At 45.6% G+C, this 26,969-nt stretch overlaps 1 protein-coding gene across 3 annotated transcripts in view; it reads left to right on the top strand.

Annotated features, from left to right (window-relative positions):
• The window catches only part of pcdh7 (protocadherin 7), a 104,053-nt gene that overhangs the window by 27,857 nt on the left and 49,227 nt on the right, over positions 1-26,969 (top strand). For 2 of the 3 annotated variants that reach the window (XM_022760784.1, XM_022760783.1), the window contains one exon: positions 21,941-22,160. In XM_022760784.1, the coding sequence (XP_022616505.1) occupies positions 21,941-22,160 (220 nt within the window). The remainder of the gene's footprint in view (positions 1-21,940; positions 22,161-26,969) is intronic. The other variant, XM_022760785.1, reaches the window with a different exon arrangement.

Raw genomic sequence — 26,969 nt, 5'->3', positions numbered from 1 at the left:
CAGATGGCAAATGCCTCTGATAGTATTAGCTGTTTACGCGTGCAGTCACACACACTTCAAGTGAAGTGACGAGGCAACTCTTTGTTGATGAATGTTCTTTTTCCGTCTCTTAAACAGCCTCACATCAGTCTTCACAGAGTCACAAAGGCTTGAGTGGGAGGAGAAAGAGAAAGAAAAAGAGAAAGAGAGACAGGCAGAGATGAGGAGAGGGATGTTTAAAGCAAGGATGACATCATGAAGGAGGCTGATGAAGAAAGAAATAGAGGTGAAGAGACAGTGAGGTTGAACGATACTGATGAAGGAAGAAAGAAAAGGAGGGGGGGGGGGGTTTGAAGCATTTAGGGAAATGCCTTCTGGGTAATTGTGCTAACATGTTCCATCTCCTTACTGCCCTCTGTAAGTAGCTATACATGACACATTGGATGATAGTTAGCACTGCAACATGGGGAAACTAGTCTCAGAGTCTACAGCCATGCTAGCAGCTCTGTGAGGCTGAAATGCTAACACCAGCATGCTAACCATGCTCACAGCAACAATGCTAACACCCCCTAACCCTTGTGAGCGTGCTAGCATTTAAGCGCTACGTACAACGCTGAAGCAGTGGTGGACCAACCAACCACCATTCAAACTTTCCATCACTGTCATATATAGTGTAGCCAAAAAAGTGGACACACACACTCACACACACACACATACACACACACTCTCACACTCACATACATTTATAGGTATGACATAATCACATCACTGTAAAAAGCTCAGCAAGCTACTTTACGCTTCCTCTTCTTCCGTATCCCCACATCTCTCTCTTTTTATCATCTCTTTTATCTCATACTTTTCACCTACTTTCATTTCTTCTGTGTGTCACTGTTTCAAGTCACCACCACCACCACCATACACACACTCTTTCTTCCTCCTCCTCCTCCTCCTCCTCCTCCGTGTGCCTTTTTATTCACACATTACAGAAGACGGCTGTTTTGTCCCTGTGCTGGATGCAAAAATTTGACCTATTTTTGCTGAAAGACTCAAAGGCAGGGTTTTTTTTTTCTTTTTTTAAACTCAGGCCAGTTTCTTCTTTAAAATCCCCACCGCATCATCTATTGTGAATCCCCTCTGCGAGAGTTATTTAAGATGACTGACCAAGTTGATGTGGATAAATGTTCCCATCAGCGCTAAGTGAAACCCGCTGCTCGCTGCTGATTTGACGCGACACTGACAGCGCAAGACGACTCCTTCTTTCTCCAGACAAATTTAATTTAATTCTCGCATACTTGGAAGTTTTTTCACCAATTGTCGCCGCAGAAAGTGAAACCGGCCACACTTTGCTCTTGCCGCTTCTCTCAAGCTTTCTTTCCCCAAGTTACTGTCGTCTGTGACCATGGGAAGGCTCATGGCTCACCCATTGGGTGCTGTCCAACGGATTTGATCCCCCCCCCACCCCCGCTATGGCCACGGCCATCTGTGTCTGTTGGCGTTGTAATGAGAGAAAAACGCCCGCTGGTCTCTCTCCTCCAATCCCCAGCCTCAGTCCTTGTGCATGTGCATGAGCTCGGGACAACAGTAATTTGGTATCAGCCTTTCATGCGTTCGACCTCATAGCCCCGTCTCTGCTCATGCTTGCATAACCTTGCAGATGATGAAAACTGGATAAAAGGATAAATATATATTTGGAAAATGTAAAATGAGCCAGGCACAAACAAGTACTATTTTGCTGTCTGTCTGCTCAGTTGGGCTAAAGAGATACGGAAACATTCTGCTTATCCCCTGAGCTAATCCCTTTAGACAAACGTCCAATCCCTCAAAGCATGGTGCTCATTGCAACACTAGCCAATGTACTGCATTATCAAACGATGATTGTTTACAGCCTTGAATTTAAATATTTCATTTTTTTTCTTCTGATTAATCCATTTTTCTTAGCATTTAAAAAAAAAAAAATTCACTGTCTTCTCTTGCCACAGGGTTTTAGCTTTGGATTATTGTTATTATTTTTATAAAATAAAAAATATCAGATGTTATGCTTAGTACAAAAGGTCACAGCCATGTTCAGGTGGAAAGCATTAATGGAGCTACATCCAATCCACTGTGGATCCTCAAACCTTTCAAACAGCACAGATAACCCACATCTTCACTCCAACTACGAGCAAAGCCAAGGTTGTTACTAAGCTAACAACTTTCCATCAATCCATAACAGCCCTCTTCAACCAATTCCCTTCTATAGTGGACAAGTTCAGTCATATTTCTATTGCCCCCCTCATGCCCCCCCCCCCCCAAAATGTTGAGTTATTTCCTAAATAATTCTTATTTTGTTGAAAAAAATTTTCATGTTTGCCAGAAAATACCTGAACATTATTAGCCTTAGCTGATAAATGGCTCTGTGATACGTAGCATTGGATGAACAAGACTTTAAACTGACTTGTGCATATGAGTGTGTGTGTGTGTGTGTGTCTGGCTATAAATCCCATAGTGGGTGCCTCCCCATAATAATGATGCTATTAAACCCTGTGCTTAAGCTGACTTTGCTTTCTTTTTCCTTCCTCCTTTACTCCCCCCCCACCTCCTTCCTCCATTTCTCTCACTCGCTCCCTCTCTCTTTACACCCACTGCCCCCTCTCACACTTTCAGAACACTCAGTTGACCCCCCCCCCCTCCATACGACGTGCCCAATCCCTCAGTTTCTTCCCCTGCTGCATTATTAGTGCGTATGGCTCTCTCCTGGCTCTGCAGAAGCCATTAGCTGAGATTAGCAGCGTAGGAACCAGGCTTCTCTCTCTCTCTCTTTCTCTCACTCACTCACTTTATTTCTTCTTCTTTTTTTTTTTCAAGCTAGCCGTAGCCGCCACGCTTGCTGAATGATTACCATCCATTATAGGGCCTTATTGTGCTGACAGAGGCAACTTCAGGCCCTGGTCGTAAAGGAAAAAAGAAAAAAAAAAAGAAAAGAAAAGAGAGAGACTCATAATCTTAGACACACTCCCTTTAAGTGTAATGTGTGTGTGTGTGTGTGTGTGTGTGTGAGGGAGAGATGACTGTAGAGAAAGGAGGGAAGGCTGTTAAGGAGAGGAGGAGATAAGGCGAAAGGGAACCGGGATGTTAGCATGAGGGATTTGGAAGCAGGAAGCGGCTACGGGGAGTGCAGCCACGAATGCGAAACCAGGGAGAAATTTGGCAGCGATCGGCGCGGTTATTACTTATTTGTTCAGGTTTGATGGATGCCACAGAAATGCATCCACGTGCACGCCCGCGCACACATACATGCACGCCCCGCACGCCCACCAGCCCCGCACCATAGGGAGTGATGTTAACCTTCTCGGCGAGGCATGGGGCACGCGTTCCCCCGCTATGATCTCTCAGTCAGAGGCTCTCACAGGTTTGCACCTTTAGCTCGCAGGAGTCAACACACAGCTGCACATGTACCAGCACTGGAAATACTGCGGAGAGGTTGACAAATCAGCTGTCATTTTTTATTTATTTTTTTTATTATTTAGAATATATAAAATGAAATAAAACCAGAAAGAAATCTTCTAACAAAACAAAACAGGCTCATTTCCTGGCTGCTGGCGTGGGTTGTTAGAGAGACACAGAGAGAGATAGAGAAACAGCGAGAGGAATTTTGTTACTTGACTGAAACAAGACGGGAATGGAATATCAATCATTTCTCTCATTTTCTACCCCCGTCTCTCTCTCTCTCTCTCTTTTTTCTTCTTCTTCTTCTTTTTTTTTTGTTCTAACTTCCCTCTATGTATAAAAGCATTGGATGCTCCCCTGTTGACTGCTGTTTCGGCCCACCAGGCCTGCAGCGAGTAATGCACAGCTCAATAAGTTCCTTATCATCAAACATCATTTTTGAAATGTTTTCTGGAGAGCAGTGCTTGGTAAGGTTGGTATCGGTGGGTGGGGTAGGGGGTTAAAGAGTACAAATCTGTGTGATTTTACATAACGTGCGGAGGGATTTCTTTTCGAGGCACTACACCCCCCACCCCACCCCTCCACAATCTCCACCCACCCTCCCTTTTCTCTATCTATCTGCCTGCGTCTCTCTCAGCTTCGTCTTCGGTGGTTGGCTGAGCTGCATTTCAATGAGTCTGTCCCAAAATGCCCCGTCAATATTCCTGACAGATCTTTACAGCATGATACTGTAAAAACTGCAGAGGAATGACAAATGGTGGTGGAGTTTCACCTGAGTTTAAATCTGTATTAAGATTTTTTTTTTTCATGTATATGTTTTAGAGAAAAGAGAGAGAGAGAGTAAGAAGAGTGTGTGTCTATGTGTGTGTAGATAACTTGCCTCTGCCATCCATCAGCTCATGGTCGTGACCATGTCTGTCGCACAAACCCTGGCCCTCTTTACAAGGCCTGGATTACCATAGCGTCAAAATGTGCCGCACCCCTCTCACTTTAGTGGCGATCACTGAAAACCTCTGCTGTAAAAGAGTGTGTGTGTGTGTGTGTGTGTCTGTGTGTGCGCACGCACGGGTATCTCTTCATGTGTGCTCATATACGACGTGGCAAGTTGTCGCTTGCATATAAACCGCCACCCCCACGGCATTGGTAAACATGAACTTCCCAATATTTGTACCCCATACATTAGCACCTTCCACGACTGCATCGCCTTTGTCTCCGCTTCCTCCTTCCCTCCCTCCCTCTCTCCCTCCCTCTCCAGACGCATCACTCTCAATCGCATCTATCTCTTTGGATCTCTCCTCCCATCTTCCCCCTTTCTTTTTTTTTATCTTGAGCCCCTTCTTTATTTGTAATCTATTTTCTCTCCTTTACGCAACCTTTTTTTCCTTGCCAATACCCCTGCTATCTCTTCCACTTCTCCCTTCTTTACTACTTTCAATCTCTCCCCACTCAGCCATGCTATTCTTTTTTTTGTTTTCCATCGCGTCTCGCTTACCCCCTCCCCCCCTCCCCCTGTCTCTCTTTCTCTGCCCGTGTTTCTCACCAGTCAATAATGAAAATTGCTTGCTACCTTGAATGGATTATGGGTGTGCGCAGGGGCCCTAGGTAGTTTGTTTGAAGGCGCAGCGGTGTCAAATGAAAAGGCCCGGGCCATTTTCTACCTGCCACAGGCCCTCTGCCTCCATCACACTATGCACACACACACACACACACACACACACTGGGCAAACAAACAGACACACACTAAGTCACACAGGTGCAGAGACACATGAGCAGCCACATGATGGAAACAGAAATGAACACACTCACACACACAAACACACACATCTGATCAATGACAGCGGATCAAGCATTACCACTCCTGCCTCCACACTCAAATGCTCGCCTCTACCTTTCTTCTCTCTCTTTCCTTTCCTCTCCTCTCCTCTCCTCTCCTCCCTCTCTCCCTCCGGTCATGTATTATGAATGTTGCCTAATTACGCAGCCCAGAATTCTTCATACGGGCTGGCACATTTATTTGTTTGCTTTGTATCTCTTTGCCTTTCTCTTGTATGCAAAATCCTTCTGTGATAGAGTTGTTTATTCTTTGGCTCTGCCTCGCTGAGATCAAACAATGAGCAGATTGAACGGGGACGGTGTGCGATTGATGGTCAATTCTCGGGTTGATGCACACCAAGAGGCATGGAAGAAAGTAGCAAAACGTGCTAGCAGGGGGATGCGCCTTCTCTGCTTCTGTCGGAATCCAATCCAAAGCACATATGCGTGTGACTGTGGAGGCAGAATCTAAGTAGATGTTATGTGCTCCTGTCTCAATTACACTGCCCAGTTTGCTGGAAGAACCCCATCCATGTGTGTGTGTGTGTGTGTATGTGTGTGTACATTTGAGAGTCAACATCACGCCACAGTCTCGTGCGTGATTCAACGGTGCTGCATTTTTTAATTCTAATTTGTATCCCCCCCCCCAATACCACAGTAATAGCCTCTAGCTGTGACTCATAACAACTATTGAGTGGACCCACGAGTGGGTGGGAGCCTGTTTTGAAATTCGGTGGAGCTGCTGTGACTGACAGCTGCTGCGTGTTGCTGATGAAAACAGAATCATCATAAATCTTTTTTTTTTTTTTCTTTTTTCTTCCTTCAGCAAGTGGAAAGTAGCTGCAAATATGTGAAGACGTCAGGTTTTTTTTTTTTTTTTTTGGTTTTGTCTTTCTTTCTTTTCTTTTTTTTTTCCAACATTGACACAGAGAGCGAGAGAAACAGAAGGGAGCGTGATTCCGAACCAGCAGCAATCCGAAGGGGTCTGTCTGTTTTAATGTCACATCCATTTAAACGCCACGTCCGTCGCCGGCTGAGAGCGCGCCCATGCAAGCTCACCTTGTTTTGTTTTTTGTTTTTTTTTGTATGCGTGGGAGTATGTGTGTGTGTGTGTGTGTGTGCTGGTATGCGTTGCTTTTATAAATGTATGAATGTTTGTACATTTGTGTGCATGTGGGCTCTTTCAGAAAAGATTCCTCACTCGGGTGTGGAGCAGCTCATTTCAGAGCCGTCCAAGCTAATTTATTTATCTTTTTTTAGGATAATGAAGCATCAAACTGAGATAGAAACAGTGGAAGAGACCTTTGTCTGGCCACAGCATCACCACAGCCTAACCACCTTGTGGGAGGTGAACTTTCCCAACAACTCCCATTTACTGACTTTAATTGCAAATTTAAATGTGCTGCTCTCAGTCGGTTCCGCCAGTGCACTGAGTAAACTTGTGTGGGATAAAAGAGAAGCCTCCTAATCTCTGAGAAAATACTACGTCTGTTCTAATGCTTACAGTAGCAGTAGTTAGTGGGAGACATCCGTGTGCTTACACCGTCAGATTTTGGACATAATGCTGCCTCTCTTCCACGTCCTTCCCAGCTTTCACTCATGTATAATTTTATTTTTTTTTCTCTTTTAGCAAAACTTCTTGCAAAAAAAAAAAAAAAAAAAAAAAAAAAATCCTCTTAAGGTCAAACAATGGTGCCTTCTTACTGAAGCCTGTGAATGCAAGAGGAGCTTTGGGGCGAAGATTTCACAGCCACTAATAAGCATTCAGCCTCATCTCCTCCTCTGCCTTGTGGTGACTTGGCTGCTAATGTGTGACTGACAAGCCTCGGCTTCTGTGTTGATTGGGGCAGTTTTGCAGGTTGGCTAAACACGCGGCTGATGGACAGATCTGGGCTGCGTGTGGGATGGGTGTGTCTCGTCTGGCGCGCGCCGGATCACACGCGCTCGTATCAAAGTTTCATCTGGTGTCGGCCGCACCGTACACACACACACACACACACACACACACACAAAAAAAGAAAGGGAGAAAGAAAGGTGCCCTCTCATTTGAATACTGTGCTCGCTGGCTTGCATTATAAGGTTTGGTTGAGACTGTAACTCAGAGAAAGAATCCGTGGATTTCCGCCATTTCTCTGTGTGATGGCCTTGGTTAGCTGGCTGCAGCGGGGAGCATTGGTTTTTATTTTGCCAGATTGCTGGGCTGCCTCTCTTGTTTGCCTGCTTAAATTAGCCCAGCAGGGACCTGTAGTTGCCAGAGTGATTTTTTTTTTTTTTTTGGTCAAATTTTAACATTAATTCCGTCCATATCTCCTTCTCAGTCTCTCCACACGCTCCCTTCCCCAACAAACGATCAATACGTATTAGCTCTAAGCAGGCTAGCAGACAGGAAAGGTCACGGGGTCATGTATTAGAGTGCATCGCAGGTCAGGCTCTGAACGGTCACTGCTAATAATCACTGGTCCCAAATCAGCAACGCAGACATCCCTCTGACCCATGTCAGTGGCCGACGATTGCATTTAACGGGTCTTAAATAAGAACGCTGTTGATTGTTTAGCGGTCTATAAAAGCATGATGAGCCATTCTCTGTGTTTATTTAAAGTCTACTCAGTATCTTAAGCAGATAAAGCAGATCTTTTTTAAATCCATTCCACAGCTGCTGTGGCGACTTCCTAGCTGAAACAGCGGCAAATGGCTCATTGATCACATCTCTTATCGCGTCCTACATTTGAATTACACTACAATACAGACTGGTGAGGACCCCCCCTCCCACCCTCTCCTTTTTACATTTATTCACCGCTGACCCCATCGTGTTTCAGTGTTATCGCAGATGTGAACACGACCAGGCACCCTATTGTTAAGCCTCCTAATGCAGCAAAGATTCATAGGCGAGGTTAATCAAAGATCTCGCAATGAGTGAGGCATTGTTAATCCAGTTCCAATACTGTATCTGGGGTAAACCCAAAAGAATCCAGCATGCTTTTAAAGACCCTCACAACACACACTTAATACGCCGACGTAATTACACACAACAAAAAGGAAAAGGCACACAAATTCATTATTAAGAAACGAACAAATACGCATTTATCTCTACACAATGAAATATTTAATTCTCTAAATCACAGAAACTGGAGTAAATGCCACCGGAATTATCCATGGTTTCCGGTTCATTGTATCTCCAGCAACCGTGGCGATATCGTGTCCTTACTTTCCTAAACGAGGGATTTGTCCGAGACCAAAGAGAATCTGTGCTCAGCAAATGACTGCGGTCGCTTCTCATTTAGCCGCGCACCACTTTAAAACCCGGAATGTTATTTTATTCATGCGGATTCGGGTGGTCTCTCTCCCCTATCTCTGCCTCTCTGACTCTGTCTCCATCTCTCTCATCAACCACCACCACCACCAACACCCTCCATTCCTCCTCCTCCTCTCATCCCCCAGTCGTCTTCTCTCGCTCCTCCCTCCCCCTCCGCCGCCTGCCCTCGGACAACTCTCGCCGATTGCGCAACGAGGGACTTCACCGAGGTCCTCAAATTAATTTCAACTTGTTAATTCCCTTTGAAAAAAAAAAAGGGGGGGGGAGCAGAAGGGTGAGGAGAAGAAGAAGAAGAAGAAGAAGGAGAATTAAAGAAGCGAGCTAGGTTGCTGTTTGAGTTTCTAATTGCCGAGGCCCAGAATGTGACCTACAGATGTGAAATTCCCGACATGATGAAATATTAACTAGATTGTAGGGCTTGACTGAGATCAGCTGCAGTGTACAGAGAGAGGGAGAGAAGCAGAGAGGTGGCATTGCAACTCAACACGACTGAGGTTGATAAGGTCGTGCAAAGGAATGTGGGAATGAAATGGAACTCATTAGTGGAGAGAGGGAAGGATGACAGGGACCTTCATTCACGTGTATGTGTGTGCGTGTGTGTGTGTGTGCGCGTGCGTTCGTGCGTGCGCAAGACGCCTCAAAGTTCCTCCAAGGTCTAACATGGCATAAAACCGTAATGTGAAACATACTCCTCACCTTATCTGCGGATTTACGGCCCAACAAGCCATTCGTCTTTTCTCTACCTTGTTAGTATTACGCCTCACCTCCGAAAGTAGCGAGATAAGCAGAGCGGGAGACACGAGAATTAGGGAGTGGATTGAGTGTGATGGATGACTTGGTGGGTAATATTCTTGACAGATGGATGAGAAATGAAAAGTTGTTGGTGCTGAAAAAACAAACTCACTAATGGTGATGATCACATCTGGATGGGCTGATACCTGGCACACGTCGCTTAGGGGGGAAAAAAAAAAAAAAAAACTCCTTGACAACAACTTTTTAACTTCTGCAAAAACACAACTTCAGCGTTGTTATGCAGGACCATGGTGTTTCAGCAAGACACTTGAGGACATTTGGTGTACATATGTGGGTTTTTTTTTTTTTTTTTTTACAGCTGTGACAAGTGTTGTCAGATGTTACAGCACGATTATAATACCACTGATGTACCACAAAGACTTATCAGATGCATCTTGGGGAAAAAAAAAGGACAGCCACCTCCCACCCAGCCAACACTCTTCAAACCCACTCCCTCGGGAGTGCATGTCAGCAGTTAGAATTACTACAAAGGCGGCGCGTGCAGACTTCCAGCACCTGAAATAATATCCCGAGACAGATTTGCATATTTTGCCTCATAGTGGAGTTGTGTTGCATGCTAACAACTACGGCTACCACTCAGTTTTACTTTTTTTTTTTGGTGTATTATAACTTAGCCTATTGAGTTGTCATTTATGCCTGACCTGCTTTTCATTTTGGCTGAAGAAGAAGACCAGAGGCACAGTGATGGGAGGGAGGGAGGGAGGGTTGATATGGGGGGGGGGTCAAAGTAAATACATGGGGAATAACAGAAACTGTAGCCTTCTAAACAACTACTCTTCCAATGCCCCAAATTCATAATAATGTGGTCTGCGCTGTAGATAAATAAAACACACCCAATTTTCTTGTTAGCATAGAAATGTGGGCCAGGCGGCTGTTTTTGTTTTTTTGGGGGGGTTTTTTTTGGACTTTTAGAGAACTGATTATTGTTTTAAGCTCAAGCTGCTTCAGCTTTAGATGAATTGCAGCCCCCATCCCCCTTCCAGTGACCCCTACCTCTCAATTTACACTGGGGGTTCAATTAGCCCGCCTGATGAGGGCCATCATTAGTGCGGCGGGGTGCTGTGCTGGGCTGCTAGCGGTTGGCTTTTGCTTTACGGAGAGGGGAGAAAACCTGTTCAGCAGAAACGAGGTATAGCTGAGTGGGAAAGGTTTGGAAACAGCCAAGTCTGAGGCAAATCCTGGCCATTGTTCTTAGATCAAAGAGAGAGAAAGTGGCAATGTAATACCAGCTCAAATTAAATGGATGTTTTGTCTTTTTATGTGACAGTCTCAATTCGGGCCTTGAGTGTTGATGTCAGGTTGTTTTTTTTGTTTGTTTTTTTGTTTTTTGTTTTTTGGGGGGGGGGGGGGGGGTTCTTTTTAAAAGCAGTTCTGTTGTGGCTCGGTGACAGAGAGAGGAAGTAGGAGAATGTGTGAGAGAGAGAGAGAGAGAGAGAGGGAAGTAGAGAACCGCATCCCTCTTCTGTTCTCCCTGAAAATTCACAAGGACGCAGGAAGAAGCCTATTCATAGCAGCCACAAACACACGTATCGCTGACCCGCCTTCATGCCTCCATATTGATCCGGCATCATGGATCCTTGATGATGCGGGCACGTGACGCGCGGCGCCCCCGTTCGTAGACCCCGTCACTACTATCTGCCACTTTAAATCAATAGCCATCTCGGTGGCATTGACCCCCCCCCCCCACGCCATACACACAAACACACATACACACATACACAACACCACCAGCAGCTCCTTCATGGAGTCAGTGAGCAGAACGGGCGCTGTCACTGCAGACACTGTGTGTATGTTAGTGTGGTATGTCCACGCATGGCGGCAATCTTTCTCCGGTAGCTTAGGTTACTTCAATAGCCGCCATTCTTCCTCTCTGTTCTCCCTCAACGACTCCCTCCCCTCTCTTGATTAGAAGTATGGGTAGGAAGGGGGAGGAGGGTCATGCATACAGTTAGGTGCTTTCACCTGCAACGTGTGGAGAGGAGGGGTGGGGGGTGGCGGCAGTAGCATTTTCAACGTGACACCAGATCCGTTCCATCTGCTAGCCCCCATGCACAACCCGCCACCACCACTCTCCCACCCACCATCCTCCTTGATCCCCTGCCTCCGCTGGCCATCTCACTGACGATTCTTTTATTCCTAGGATACCAGCTGCCGGTAAGGTGATAGGTGACACACACACACACACACAAACACACACACACTTGTAGGCGGGGATTGATGGCACAGGGGGCATTTGTACACTGGTACAGAGCTCAGCGGAGAGCGGGCACAGGTGTCCAGTAATCATGCCTGTTTGACCTCAATGTAACCTTTGGCTAAATTAAAAAAAAAAAAAAAAAAAAAAGAAGAAAAAAACGATAATATTTTCTGCATTCTGCCTGTTTACTTAACGTCTTAACAAAGAACTTCATTGTTGGCAGTCTCCTATGTAACCTGACCACGTTTTCTTCCCTCTTATTTCTAAGGGGGAACAGCTTGCAGCTTAGAGAGGACAAAAACAGGGCCAAATTGAACTACGCATGAATTTCTTTTGTACTCCTTCTCCAACATTTTGTTGTTTTTTTGGTTTTTTTTTTTTTTGCATTATTTTGACTTATTGGGCAGAAACACCAGAGGGAACAAACGAGCCGCACTGTTAATTGTGTTTTTTTTTTTTTCGACATTCCTGTGCCCCCTTAACAAAGTGCCACCGCGAGCGGCGAGTGCTGGAGAGTGCTGTGACAGTGGGGACCAAAACAACCTGACGCCATTATCAAATTTCCCATTAGCTGCCCAAAATGGCTGCCCAGTCAACAACTGAGTAATGAGATCTAAAAGGGCTGAAGCTGAAAATGAGACCTTAAGAGCACATTGTGGATCTTTTTTCTTTTTTCTTCTTCTTCTCTCCCTTCAGTGGGAATAGTGTCAAAGAGAAGGCAAGAGTGAGGAAAGGATCGGAGAGGAGAGAGACTGTTAGCTAAGTGCACTCGAAGAAGTGCCTTGGAGGAGAGGACTATTTTACATGCGGATTAGTGTGCATATCGCCGCCATCAGACAGTGATACGAGGCCTTGATAGACTGTCTGTCTTTGATGCCTTCTGAAGCACGGGGGCCTTATCCCTTTCGCCGATCTTCTGTAACACGCTCCTCAAACACACATACACTGATCCAGCCCTTCAGAACTGCAGAGATGGGGAGGGGGAGGAGGAGGAGGAGGAGGTGGCGGCGGCGGCGGCGATGGTGGTGGTGGTGGGGGGGGGGGAAGATTGGATTGTAAGATGTACAGTATGTGCATGAGTGTGCCACTTTTTTTTTTTTGTAAAGGCAGCTCACGATGTCTTTGAAAGTCAATGCAAATATCCGGATAGGCACATGTCAATATGCAAACCCACGCTTTCACACACACACACACACACACACACACACCTGCGAGAGCATCACATGCATGTCTACCTTTAAACATCACACATGAATTCCACGTTTCATCTTTGGATGTCTCACACACACACACACACACACACACACACATACACACACGACACAAAAACTCCTGTGCTCCTGAATGGCTGTGTGGATTCCTACCTCAGACAAAATGAATACTGTTTGCTGAAAGACAGAAAAAAAAAGGCACCGCCTTTCCACTTTCCCCCCCTCAAACGCTATTAAAATTTGTGTTATGTTTTCCACTTTGGCCCCCTGGTGAAAATAACACATGGGGATTGTCTGGGCTCGAGCCAAACACACATAAATTTCAATATTAATTTGGTCGGCACCTCAGCAGCTTCCCCTGCTTCCTAATCTCCCGCTGCATATCTTCATTATCTGAAAGTGTGCTTTCATCTTAATTCCATTTTCATCCATCAAACGTCGGGGAGGTTTGACCTTGCGTGATCTCGACAAAGATAGCGAGGTAGGGAGGGAGAGGGCGAGAGTGACAGAGACGGAGATAGGCGGGGGGAGAGAGAGAGAGAGACAGAGAGAGAGAGAGAGAAGTTGGGAGATAAGAGGCAGAGTTGAGATGATGAACGAGGATGGAGGGATGGGGGGGGTTACAGAAAGATACGGAGGAGGAGAAATATCTTCCGTGCCGAAGTTACGAGGTCTGTTAAACATGTATGTTTGTGTGTGTGTGTGTGTGCGAAGCCATTCCATCTCCCATAATCCTTAGGTTGCGCCAGCAGAGCGCAGCATGTTAGCGACTGCACATCTCTCTCTCTTTCACTTCCCGCCGCTCTTTATTCATTCCCTCCCTCACCCTCCACCCGCCCTCCTTCATCCTCTCCCTTCTCACCGTCAGTTTATTTATCCTGACATTAGCGTTTAATTACTCATTTGTAATAATTGTTTTCATAATTGTTTACATCGTAATTGTCCTATGCTTGTGTTGTGAGGAACAGGTGGTGGTGGATGGGACCTGTAAGGGAAGTGTGTGTAAGTATGTGTGTGTGTGTGTGTGCGTGCGCACGATGTGATCATGACATACAGTTGGCGTTCGTTCCATCAAGGCAAAGATTCGCCACCTGGTGGTGCTATCCTGATCATATGAGCGGAAGTGCGGGTGTTTTTTCGGAAGATGACACGTGGACACACACGCACACACACACACATTGACATGCACATACACAGAGGCATGGACAGGCGCTACACACTACTTATCCCACATGAATGATACATGCCCGCATGATCATACTCAAATAGAACGCCTCATTAGCGGATAAGCTGGATACGCTCTCTAACCTCCCCCGATCCATCTCTCTCCTCTCTCTCTTTTGCCGGTTTGGATGGCGGCCCTGATCCCCTAAATACAGGTTATCTGTCATCAGTGACTCAGGATGGTAAATAAAGAATCATTTATCAGCCTTATTAAAGCCTCTACACTGTCTCTTTCTCCCTCTCTTATCTCCGTCTTTGTCTCTGTCCCCGTAGATCATATCACTGCCCCCCCCCCCCTGTCTCTGTGATGACATTCATTTCTTTAGATACACCATATGAGGGCTTCTAAATCTTCCATCTGTGCTTGTGTGTGTGTGTGTGTAGGAGAGAGAGGTAAGCAGAAGAGGAGAGCTGCTGTTTCTCATATCCGTGATGGTAAAATGCTCTAGCTTTGGCATTTGGCCGCTTTGCGCCGACTCGGGGCTTCGTTGATGCCGTGTCATGCTTTTCTGCTGACACCCAGACCTGTGTCACAACAAGCTAACGTTAGTGCCAGCCCCGGGCTCGTCACAGACTTGACAGTAGTAGGCCGTTGGTCAGACGCAGCGCTGCCAGTGCTGTGATGGATCCCCCTCTCCACACACACACGCAACACCTAGACCCCCCCCCCCTCCTCCTCCTCCTCCCTACCCATGCCAGAACTGGGAACCTAAGCTGATGGCAGGGTGACATGTGAAATGACATGACAATGCCAAAGACATGACACACACACACACGTATACACATCACAGATAAGACAAGAGGCACTTGCATGCCCGAGTGTGCACAGGGAGCGATTCGGCTTCATACGTGCACACGTGCCTGCGCTCCGTGAACGCTGTGCTTACGTCATTCAGCTGTCAGTGTACAAACAAGGGCTGAAGTTTGGAAAGAAAAAAAAAAAAAAAAAAAGGTAGGGAAATGCGATCTCAAAATTTTCAAGCAGACTTCTTCTATGTAAGGAACACCGGGGTCAGGGTTTGGGTTGACACTCGTTCCCAGCGTCTGCCAGTGCTTGTGTCAGCGGCGGCGGCGGCGGCAGCTCTAACATGGCGACACAGGAGAAGCCCCCATCCATTCGTAATGAGAGGATGTAACATAATTCGCGATTGACAGCCGCGGATGTCGCTGCGGAAATCCACAAAAATTTAACCACAGTGTAAATGGGAATACATTAGTTATTTGGTCGACAATGACATGCCTCCTTTTATGAATTATAAAGCTTTCATTTATCCTTTTTTATTTATTTATTTATTTTTATGTCCTTTTTAGCCTCATGCTATCAGTTACATGACACGAGGCTTGGCTATGATGGTGTTCCTGCAGCCCAGCAGAGAAGTAGCAGAATCCCACAAAGGGTGTTATTTGTCAGCTTGAAGCTAATCCACTGCCACTCAAAACCCAACGTCCCCCCTCCCAGGCCCGTCTTGGCCCCCCGCCCATCGCATCAACCACAAAAAAAAAAAAAAGAAAAAAAAAAAGAAAAAGAGGCACTTCTCCTTTGCCATTCAGAGCAGGTCAGGGGTTGGGCTAAGCTTCTGAAGATGTTCAAACGCATCCCCCCAGAATAGTATCTCTGTTTCACCAGTGGCCTAATCCGCCACTTGAAGAGCAATTAAAAGTTTAGCCCAGACTTTAAGAAAGTAACCATGTGTGATCTTTTTTTTTTTTTTTTTTTTCTCACAGTTTTTTTTTTTTTTTTTTTCTCTTCCTGCGGGTCTGTCTCTCCGGCTGCGCGCATGGGGTGCATGCTAATAGGAAAGTGCTAGCTGTGGCACTCTTCCAAAGGCATTCCAAACACACTGGGAAAAGAAAAGACTAAAGGGGGATGTGGATGGAGGAAAAATGAGGGATGGAAGGATCATCCTTTCTTCCCTTTCCTTATCATCTATTTGCCTCCCTTCTTTCTTCCCTACTCTCTTGTCTCATACTCTCTCCAACTTTTGCCTTTTTTTTTTTTTTTTTTTACCACTTCAATTCCCACTTCCTTCTTCTCAATCCAAAGTGTTTCCCAAAGCACAAGCTCTGAGACTCCGAATTTATCCCCACAGAGTTCCTTCTAAGGACCTCTTGTGCCTAGCAACAACTTTTTTTTTTTTGTTTGCTTTTTTTTTTTAGTATGGCACAACCCCAACCACAGAATAGTCAGCAGCATCGGGGAGTTCGTGTTTTGGGTTTCCTGCTGTCTTTTTGGATTTGTTAAATGGTCCTCTCCTTACCGGAGCACATATATTTATACAGCTATTTCTCCCGCCAAAAGTAGTGCAATAAAGGGTCAATAAAGACTCACGAGAACGCCTGTAGACAAGCACCGAAGGACATTCAATTGATTGGTGCGCTGACAGATCATAAAGCGGCAACATGGTAAAATGAAAGGATAAAAAAAAAAAATACTCACGATTTCAAAGATCGACAAGAGAGCGCTAATAGCATCATCAACTCTTAACAAGGCTGTGCGCTGCGTTGCCCGTAATGTCTGCACCTCCTGTAATAAAAGTACTTTTAAAAGGTGTTTAAAAATGTTATTATCAGGCTTTGTGCCCATGTGGATTGCATGACCTCGCAGCTCTCTGACATAATTTCAAATGAGAGAGACAGGCATTCAAATCTACTTTTATCCGTTATTGTGTGCACAGTTAAAGTGAGGAACTGGCAGCTGGATACCCTTGTAAACCTGGCTGTTGTAAAGGATGCAAAAAAAAAAACTCAGCAGACTAGAACAAGAGTGGAAAAAACCACACTTTGAATCTTTGTTGGCTCTGAAGATAATGTTGGAAAAATCAGACGCTGAACTTGGAAGAGCCTCTTTTATCTCAGCTTTGTTTTTCTTTCTTTTCTCCTGGAGTCTTGGGTGTTCTTTGGAAATGTTACCCCAGTTTCTCCTTTTTTTTCTTCTTCTTCTTTCTGTTCTGGGGAAAAAGGGGTGACCTGGGAGGAATGTGTGCGGAGGAGTGAAGTTTGAAGAAGAAGTAGGGGAATGTGAAAGAAGTGAAGAGGAGCGCTGGAGCTTGACAGGGGCCAAAGCTATCAGTCAAGGCTAGAGAACACGATACCTGAGACTCTGCAGGCGGTGGAGCTAACAAAGCTGCAGCCGACTACTCTGCCAGCATTCCCACAACTCACTCGGCCTGATCCAAAACCCTCTCCGGTCACTCATGGTTGGGGGGTGAGGGGTGGGGGCTAGCACACCTGAGAGACCATCCACATTTGGCTCTTTGTTTTTGACGACCGCGGTCCGGACAGCATCAGCATTGTGTTCTTAGGTGCGCCCGTGAGTGCGACAGAGCAGCACCCAAACAGAACCCGAGTCCACCCGGATCGGTTTTCCGATTGATTTCCAGTCAGACATTCACCTCGAGGGCATTTGTCTCGTTTACCGCTTGAACATCTCATGATCTCTTTAATTCACCGCACTGGAATTACACCGGCGCTTCAACCTGCATCGCAAAGCAAGTAACCACGATTGGGTTAAGCCAATTTAAGATGCCAGCGACCGTGTTGTTTGGTGTACCGTGGCTATTTGGCAGTTTCTGTGCGTCTCAGGTGGCTTGTCACAGGTCACTGTCTGGTTGCCTATTAAAAATGAAACATGGCTTCTTAATTACCGACTGGCACTTTTGGCAATCATGAGTCCTACTCATGTATCACCCACTTCTCTCACTCTCTCCAAGTCTTTGCCCCCCTCCTGTTCCACCGGCCTCCTTATCTTCCCTTCCATCTCACTTACTCATACTTCCTTCTCCGGATCCCTCCATCTTTCTCGGTTGACTGCAATAAGACACTGGCCCTGCAGTTTATGTTTGCTCCCCTTGCCCCAAGTCCGGCCCAGCCACAATTACTTCCTGTGGTTCACGGTAGTGGGTCACTGGCATCCGCCAAAAGGTATTTACAGCTGACATTACACACACTGTGTTTTCCAACCAGACCCACCTCCACGCTTCTATTATCCTTCCAGAGGTTCTGGTGGAGGTGGGCTTAATTATAACTCCAGACATCCAGGGAGAATGGGTTCAAACACAGTCACCACTGTGTGTTCTGTACACATACTGTACCATGTGAGCACGAGAGTGACATAAGGGATGCCGACTGGAGAGCTGATGAGAGCGCTGGCATTAAAGCTACTGTATAGCCTTAAGTAATGCGTCTTGACCGTGTTCTTAACTGGTGTCATTAATCAGAGCAACTCAAGCAAAGGCAGAGCGCTCTACTTCTAAACAATGTGTTACCTGTTCAAGGTTTGCTGGGAGATGAAAGAAGAAGAAGGAAAAAAAAAAAAGAGTAAGGCTCAAACAGAGTGCTTCTGACAGCAGCTCAGCGTTTAGTTTGAGGGCGGAGGAAATGAAAATCAAATCCAAGAGGTCACACATTATTGACAATGAGTGGCACGGTCCTGTTTTTATTGGCCCCGGCTCGGCTCAAGTCGGGCGGCCCCATGTGTTTTCCCTTTAGCGTCCAGGAAATAGGCCGGGCCAAGCTCGGGCCAGAGCTCCACAATAAAAAAAACCTGTGGCTTGTTTGCGTTGTTCATTTTTCGGGATGACGGATTTGCTCAATCACCCGTGGCTGTCACAGCTGGCTTTCGATCACAGGCACGCCCCCCTCCTGCCCCAAAGAGGCCTTGTTGGGGGAGGGGGTGGTGTCCCAGCATCTGGTAAAGATAAAGTTAACAACTGCTAACTTGTAATGAAATCCATACATTAAAAAAAAAAAAAGAAGAAGCTTGGCTACTCTCTGCCAGGGCGCAGCATGGGGTTTAGCCGTGTAGTGATGCAACAGCATAGGTGGAATAATTTGATGAGATTCAGATTTTTTTTTTTTTTTTTTATGTTTTCTGAATCCAAGTCTATAAAAAACCATCCATCATATCATAGACTGTCACGAAACTGAGCTGAAAGTAATTTTTTTTTTTGGGGGGGGGGGGTTAAGCCATATGTGTGCGCGCTTGTGCTTCAGGCTTGGTCACTGCTTGAATTGATTGGCGGCTGAGTGGACCGTGAGGCCAGCAGGTCAGGGTGGGAGGTAGAAAGGGGCCAGCATTGAAGGACATGTACTCGGGTCGGGCTCAACAGACTCAGCGGGTCTGAAAAATGGCCAGTATCTGGTGAGGGGTGGGGCGGGGTCAACTGACAGTGATGGGGATACACTTCCACTGTAACACCCACAATTTCAAAATCTCCCTCGCCATTGCTCATGCATTGAACATATCTTCAGGGCAGCAATACCCCCAATCGTCAGCTCTGATTGCGTGTGTGCGTGGCGGATAATTTTGTTAATTTTTTCCCTGTGGTTTGGCCATGTGACAAGCCCCCAAATTGTCTTCCCTATGAATATTAGAGAGAAAGAGACAGGAGAAAAAAAGAAGTAAGATTGGTTGTGACATCCACAAAGCCATATGTAATTTCACATGGCATGTTGGACAATTCCTTTTTCTTCCGCAGCTACCACGGAGACACACGCGTAGACGTCCATACACACACATACACACACAAATAGAAGGGAAATATGACTTAAAAAGAATCACTTTTTATTTTATTCATTTATTTAAAAGACACAGAATGAAGGGAGCGAAGGTCGCTGTGCAGACGGTGCTTGCTGCAGATTCTAATCCAAAGCCTCCGGCGATCTCTGCATGAACTCCATTTCTGGTCTGCAAACAAATTAGCTTTTTTTCCCCCCTCTCTCTTCTATCTCGCTCTCCCTCCAGTGAAAATAAGGGGAAATTCAGGTGAATAAAATCCATTTGTTCATTTAACTTTTATTTTTTTCTTCCCTTCCTTCCCGTCAGCCTCTTTTCTCTCTCTCCCAAACTCAATTTTCCCTCTGTGCGCGCTTGCTCGGGTGTTTCTTTTCTTTGCGGCGGGCTCGCCAGCAATTCATTAGGCAACAGTTGTTTAATCTGTATCATTAGAACACTGTGTTTCCCAAGGAGTATGGCACTCCACTAAATCCGAACCAGACAAAGTACTTTTTGTTTTCGACCACACGCAAGCTGTGGGGGCTTGTTAACACGCACCTCACACCAAACAAGTGAGAAGAAACAAACAAATAAACAAAACAAAATAGATATATATCTAGATATATATATATATATATAAAAAAACGAAACATGGTTTAATATCTTAACATCTTCTCAAGTGTTATTACACTTATAGAGAGCGGTTCTCCTTCTGGGTCCTGATTTTAATTATGCAACAAATGTTTGACTATCCAAGTGAAATTTGCATGAATATTTATACCAATTCATTTGTTGAGTGTTGATTGTAATTACATGGAAACATGATTTATTGCCAAGATTGCTGTGTTAGCCAGCCAGCCAGAGAAAGAGAACCAAGAGGAAATATATAAATAAATGCAAATTTTTCCACTCAGACACACACACACACACACACACACACACACAAAAAAGAAGCCCTTTTTTCCCCCCAGTGGCTTGTGGGAAATTTCATTATCAAAAAGAGAATCTTGCTCTGCGCGCCTGGCAGAGATTCAGAGGTGCTCAAAAAGTGTTTTAGGATGACAAAATAACAGAGAGGTTCACCTTTCCAAGGTGACCTGTCAACACTCGCTCAGAATGCTCCCGACGCATGTGTGTGTGTGTGGGTGTGTGTGTGTGTTTACGCTTCATTTGTCACTTTTTCTAAGGATGTACTTTCATACATAAGGAATATCAGTCGACACCATAAGAGCTCGACATGATGTTTTGACGTCTGCGTCTCAAAAACAAAATGACAGGGCGGATTATGGCGGTGTCGAGGACAGATGTAGAAAAATTTAAAAGACGCAAGTTACCAATCAGACAAGCTGATAACCGATTTCACTTCATCAGGTGAGACAACAGGGGAACAAATGGAGGGATAGGGAGGGAGAAAGAGAGTAATGGGCCTCTGTCCTGTTTAATATTCTCATGATGGAACAAGGAAAGAAGGACAGAGGGGGGAGGAGAGGAGGAGGAGGGTGTCGGGAGAGGAGGAGAACATGAGGAAGTGATGAGGTCCAGCAAAGGGGCAGGAAGAGAAGATGCGACCGCGCAACAGAGGCGAAGCTCTGACTGTGTTTGTATCTAATTAATGAATGGCATTAGCCATTTGTTATGCCATTTATTCTGGTAATGACCAAGCCTGGTCTTTCATTCCTTGTCTCATGCTCATTCTCCCTCTTTCATCCCCCCCCCCCTCCCTCTCTGCTATTACCTTTTGTACGATGCTCAGGCAGGGATAGATTTATGAGAGAGAGAGTGAGAGAGAGGAAAGGAAACAAACTGATACAGTGAGAAAGAACAGAGGCCCGGGCTTTTAATGACATGCTCTGTTACTGTTTAACGCGGGACACTGTTCAATAACGTGTTCGAGCCGGCTACACATATTGACAGTGTGAGCCCACAGCTCATCTCGCAGTGTGTGTGTGTGTGTGTGTGTGTGTGTGTGTGTGTGTGTGTGTGTGTGCGTGCGTGCATGTGCGCACGCCTGTTTGTATGTGCTTGTCTTTGCCTTGGCGCTTTTGCTCTGTGGCGTCAAATCTGACCTCCCGCAGAGCCCAGGGCTTGTTCGCCTTGTCCTCTCTTTCGTAGGCAAATAAAACACGTGGTGATGAAGAGGTCATTTTGTTGGCTGTTGTGAAAGAGCAGTTAAGGTTATGTTTCTTATTTTTTGGGGTGAGGGAAGTGACGTCACAGCTAGCTTGCAGATTTAAGTGTACCCTAATAGTTGTGTCCTTAAAAATCTAGCTAGCACACTTCTACGCCTCCTTACCCCCTTTTTTCTAACCTATTTTTCTGCCACCCTGACCCGAATCCCCCTCTCTAAAATCCAGAGGACCCAACTCCCTAACAATACAAGAAACGTAGAGAAGTAAGAAAAGTAAAGTAGAGAAAGAAAAGTAAAACAGTCCCTTTTATAGTGACCCCCGGCCGTTTGGTTTCTCTTGTAGCCGTTTCGCCGAGTGACCTTCTCGGTGGTGAGCCAGCCCCAGGACCCTCACCAGCAGGGATCGCTGCAGAGCTGCTACGACAGCGGCCTGGACGAGTCGGAGACGCCCAGCAGCAAGAGTTCGTCGGGCCCCCGGCTGGGCGCCCTCCCCCTGCCCGAGGACAGCTACGAGAGGACAACGCCGGATGGCAGTGTCGGTGAGGCAGAGCACATGGAAAATGGTAGGGGCAAACACTGAAAGGAGATTAAGAAAAACGCTAAGATACAGGAAACACACACGCACATACTGCCTTAGAGCATTCACGTAGCACGGCCGATGGTAGACAGCCTCACTGACATGCAGGAACGTGAGGTTATCTCTCCTCTCGTTAGTATTTCTGTTATTTTTTTAAATTATTTTTGGCTTGAGGATTTTTTTTTGGCATTGGCTATTTAGCTTCTTTGGCGTGTCAGCTGTGATGTGGTGCGGCGGTTGTAGCCGTTGCAACTCTTATGAAAGCTAAAGCCCTTCCACCGATGTGCATCATGTGAAGACGAGGGGTGGGTATAATGATGGAGCCTGTGGCTCCGCTTCAGAAGCAGCAGGCTTGTTTGATCAAAGGTGCTGCATGTAACGCATTGTTTTAGATTAACACCTTTCAGACTATTTTTTTTACTCCTGTTAGTCGGCAGCTATTTTGGATATCTTTCAAATTCCCATTGAATTTCATTTGGGCCCCCCCATTTGGCGCCTAGGCTTCAGCTTGACTGGGGATAGATTTCCTATAAGATCTCGATGTCTTCTCTTCTATTCTTTGAGATAAAAAAAAAAAGAAGTGAAAACGACGGGGGGTTAATACTCCACTTGAACAGTGTAGAATCTATACGGAGAGCTGCCGTGCTGATTTGCGATGTGTGTTTGGCTTGAGGCCCTTATGAAGGAGCTCATGTTGTTCCAGTTGGGAGATAGAACTGATGTTCTGTAGGTTGTAATGTGAAAAGTCTGCAGTTTAGAGAGAGTGAGTGGGAGCAATGTAAAAAATGAAAGAAAAAAAGGCCTATTGTAAAAGCAGTCCCTCGGTACAGTACTGCATCCTCCCTTGCAGAACCTTCTCACAGCTAGCCTGAGCTACTTTCCTACCAAGGCTAAAATATGTGTGTGTGTGTGTGTGTGTGTGTGTGTGTGGATCTGGGTGTGCAGCGAGAGATGGGGGTAATGGTCCCATTCATAGTCTCAGAGTCTGAGGCGATGCTTAACAAGGAGGAGCTGTCTTGAGAGTGCTAAGCCTAAGTGCAGAGGCTTTCCCATTGCAGCTTAGGATAAAGATATTCAAATGGCTTAAAGATTCACATCCTCTCTTTTTAGATGGAGTTGTTTGGTAGATGATGTCTTAACTTATATCGGATCAGTGTTATAGTCACAAGGTGGAGCCTGGGCATGAAATGGTCTCGCTTAATGTGATGACCCTGTACGGCAGATAGCCGGGCCAAGCAGACAGATGTCCACATCAAACGGGCAGTTACACAGGTGTCCACAATGACCTCTCTCAAATTCTTGGCATTAATGCAGATTAAAAGGGATTTTAAAACACTTTGGTGTGAGCCGATAAGGCTACCTCGTGGATTTAAAAAAAAAAAAAAAAAAAAAAAATCTGTGGCTTAAAAAGGTACCCGTTTACCTGCCAAGTTAGAGCCAGTTAAAAAGGCTCATTTCAATTTGTTGCTACTTTCAACACAGACCAGACAAACCCAGTTAGATCAAAACTGTGATCAGCCTGTCAAGCGAATCCACCTTGGAAACAAAAACACAGCATAAATAGTGAAACGAATGAACCCCGAAACGGAATACTGAATACCGAAAAAAAAAAAAAAAAAGCTCATGTATCATAAAATATTGTCAAATTTGGAATATTTTTTTACAATTACAACGCTGACCCAAAATATATGCTAATGTAATCCCAGTCAATTTTGGCTCCAGCTCAGTGCGCCCATGTTGTTAATTCTCCTTTTCCACGCTTTCAGAGAGTGCTATCGCAAAGTATACTGCAGCTTTAGAGGAGAATTGTTGGAGGAACGGAGTCAAGGTCAATTCATGAATCAGCCTCCATCCAAGAGAAACAACATGCTCCGCTGCTGCTCGCTATCTTTAGTGAGATCAGCTGAACTATTGTGTGTGTGTGTGTGTGTGTGTGTGTGTGTAAGTGTGTGTGTGTCACACACACACACACACACACACCAGCTGTACAAGTGAGATTGGAAGCGGGCGAGTGCATGCGAATGTGGGCCCTGTTTTGTTCAACGTATTGTTTTTAATCTCAAATCTCAAAAAGCTCACATCTTCGCAGCGCATTAAATACAGCGATCGAGTTCTTCCAGTTTGTGCTCGGAGGCTATGAGGTGATATGATCTGGATTTAGGTGGGCAACAGGGTGGCCTTGTTGTCTTAGAGACTGTAATTGGTCTAGATCTTGTTATTCAACCCGAGAAGAAGAAAAAAAACATCTGTATATTTTCTGTTAATCTGCCCTTGAATGCAGACGCTGGGACCCTGCTCGCTCACTTATGCAAGGTCGCTCTGGATGAGGGCATCGGCTAAACACCGGCGTGTAAAGTAAAACGCAATCATCTAAGGTTAGGGCAAATATTGGCAAACTGCTCCAGCCTCTTGAGGGACGCTAACTACAGTCATTAGCGCTCCCTCTTGTTGTAGCCAGGGCGTATATGCAGACACCGTCAGCGCCTGCATTTCGCTCTTTACATGAAGCCTGAGCTCTTTAAGGAAAGAGGGAGAACAAAAAAAAAAGTTAGCAGATGGCCTGCTGTGGCGCTCAGAGCCGGCGTGGGCATCATTAGCGACAGGTAATTGCAGACATTTACGTGCGTGATATGATGATGATTCCTGGCGAGTCTTTTTTTTAGAAAAGAAAGGGGGGTGGGGTGGAAAGATGTATGGAGTGGGGGGGGGGGGGGGGGTCAATTCAAGACTTTACAAAATCCTGACCTTCTGTTTAGAAGTATGAGTGTCAGTTTGAAAACTGTCAATCGGAGGATTTGATTTCTGTTCCTCGTTCACCGCGGTACTGACTCATCATGTTTGATTGCCGTCGCTTTGTGTCGGGGTGAAACACGGACAAAGGCTAATGTGTCCCTTTTTTTGATTCCGTGCTTCTACCCCCCCCCCTGACTTGCTTGTTGTCAATCGATGTTCACACAATGTGCAGGAACAATCGTCCTCCACTGCAGCTGCTCGTCTGTCTCGCACACATGAATGCACGCACGCAAGAACTCCCTCTGCCCCCACACACACACAAACAACACACACATACACACACATATGCAGGCATCCGTACTAACATCGACCCAGACAGACACACATGAAGACAACACACACAACACACACATACACACAAACTTGTGTTTTTCCCTTCTCTGCCTCCCGTTCCTCATCCTTCCTTTCCTTCCACCCTGCACAGATGTGCCGGGGGACAGTGTTTTCTTTTTCTTCATCTCCTTCATCAAGGTCAGGTTTCGAACTTTATTATTTTCTATTGGTTGACTTCTTTCCATGGGGAGTGTCAAAAGAGAAAAAGAAAAGAAAAAAAAAAAAAACAACCTCTCTGTCCAAGACAGATTCTTCCAGAACCAACTCAGAACAGGGAGTGTTTGGGGTCACCACGGGAATATCAACACATTCTTGACCCATTACACACTGCACAAACTACCAGACAAGACTCCTCTGTAGTTTCATCTTCATAGACCTGGTTTCAGTAGGCTGAAACGAGACAGGAGCCTATGAGGATTCCTGCTGTATCTTTACAAATATAGCTGAAATACCATTTTAGAAGAAGAAGCAAATCAATTTTAACCCTAATTCTTGAACAGCACCTAGCTCCATGTATCGCTCAGCTATGGCACTTTTCATGAAGTCTTGATCTTTTTGATGCACAGCTGGGCCCCTCACTTATTCATGAGCTTACCCCAGCGCTCATCAGATATTCATAAACCCTGAGTGTTTGGAGTCAAACACCCGATTAGGCCGTTATGGATGGCAAAGAGCTCTCTTCCAGATGTACAGTGTTATCGGTGGGTCAAAGACTTGTGCTCCATTATTGATCTCTCGCATCGCAGGGGTGGGGGTTGGGGGTGGATTTTTCCAATTTTTTGCCGTGTTAGTTCAAGTGCACCTCAAAATAACATGCTTCCACATTGCCCTTTCATCACTGAGTGAGGTGTCTGAGGTGTTTTCATGTGAAACCTCCGCGCGAATCAGAGCAGCTCCCGGCGCTGGAGATGTAATATCATTGTTGAGTACATCAGTGCAGCTACGCGGTGTGCTGTGCTTGCTGCTGTAGGTCATGATGTCAAGGATTTATCCTATTTAATCCATAGCATGAATCACTATTTATTGTTGGGTTGTTTTTTTTTATAGAAGAAAATGCTAATATATAGCCATAACCTTTTTACTTTAGCTTCACTTTCTTGAATTCCACCATGAGCTGATATATGATGATACGTGTAGGGCTGCCAGTGGCTATGCTATACATAGATGAGCAAAGCTAACATGCTCTGTGTGGGCGTGTGTGTGTGTGTGTGTGTGTGTAGAGATGAAATAAATCAGAGTCTAGCCACTTTAAATTAGTTTTAAAGAGAAAAACTTTACAGGAAAAGGGAGTATTTTTTCTCATATGGCAGGGGCCATTTGTACCGCTTGATGATCACCCACAGACAGGAGCCTATACATTAGTTTACTCAACTTTTTATTTACCACTACATCACTGAGTGCATCACACAGCGGCTGACGCCTGATTCCGCTCATGCTGGCTGCTGAGACAGATGAACAGTGCAAATTTATTGTAGCTTCTAAGAGAGTAATAGCACGTCCTACTGGCTGCTAACGTTAGCATGCCTCCCACGTTTCTGTGCTTTGGCTGCCAGACAACCCCCCCCCCCAGCACACAAACAAACACACAGCGACGCAGACACACACACACACACACACACACACACACCAGACTCTATCTCTCTCCTGTCTCTCCTGCTGAGAAATCTTG

Source organism: Seriola dumerili, unplaced genomic scaffold (genome assembly GCF_002260705.1).
Source record: "Seriola dumerili isolate Sdu_G_001 unplaced genomic scaffold, Sdu_1.0 BDQW01000362.1, whole genome shotgun sequence".
Lineage (NCBI taxonomy): Eukaryota > Metazoa > Chordata > Actinopteri > Carangiformes > Carangidae > Seriola > Seriola dumerili.
Note: the sequence above shows the minus strand (reverse complement) of the source record. Positions and strands in the feature narration are given on the sequence as shown.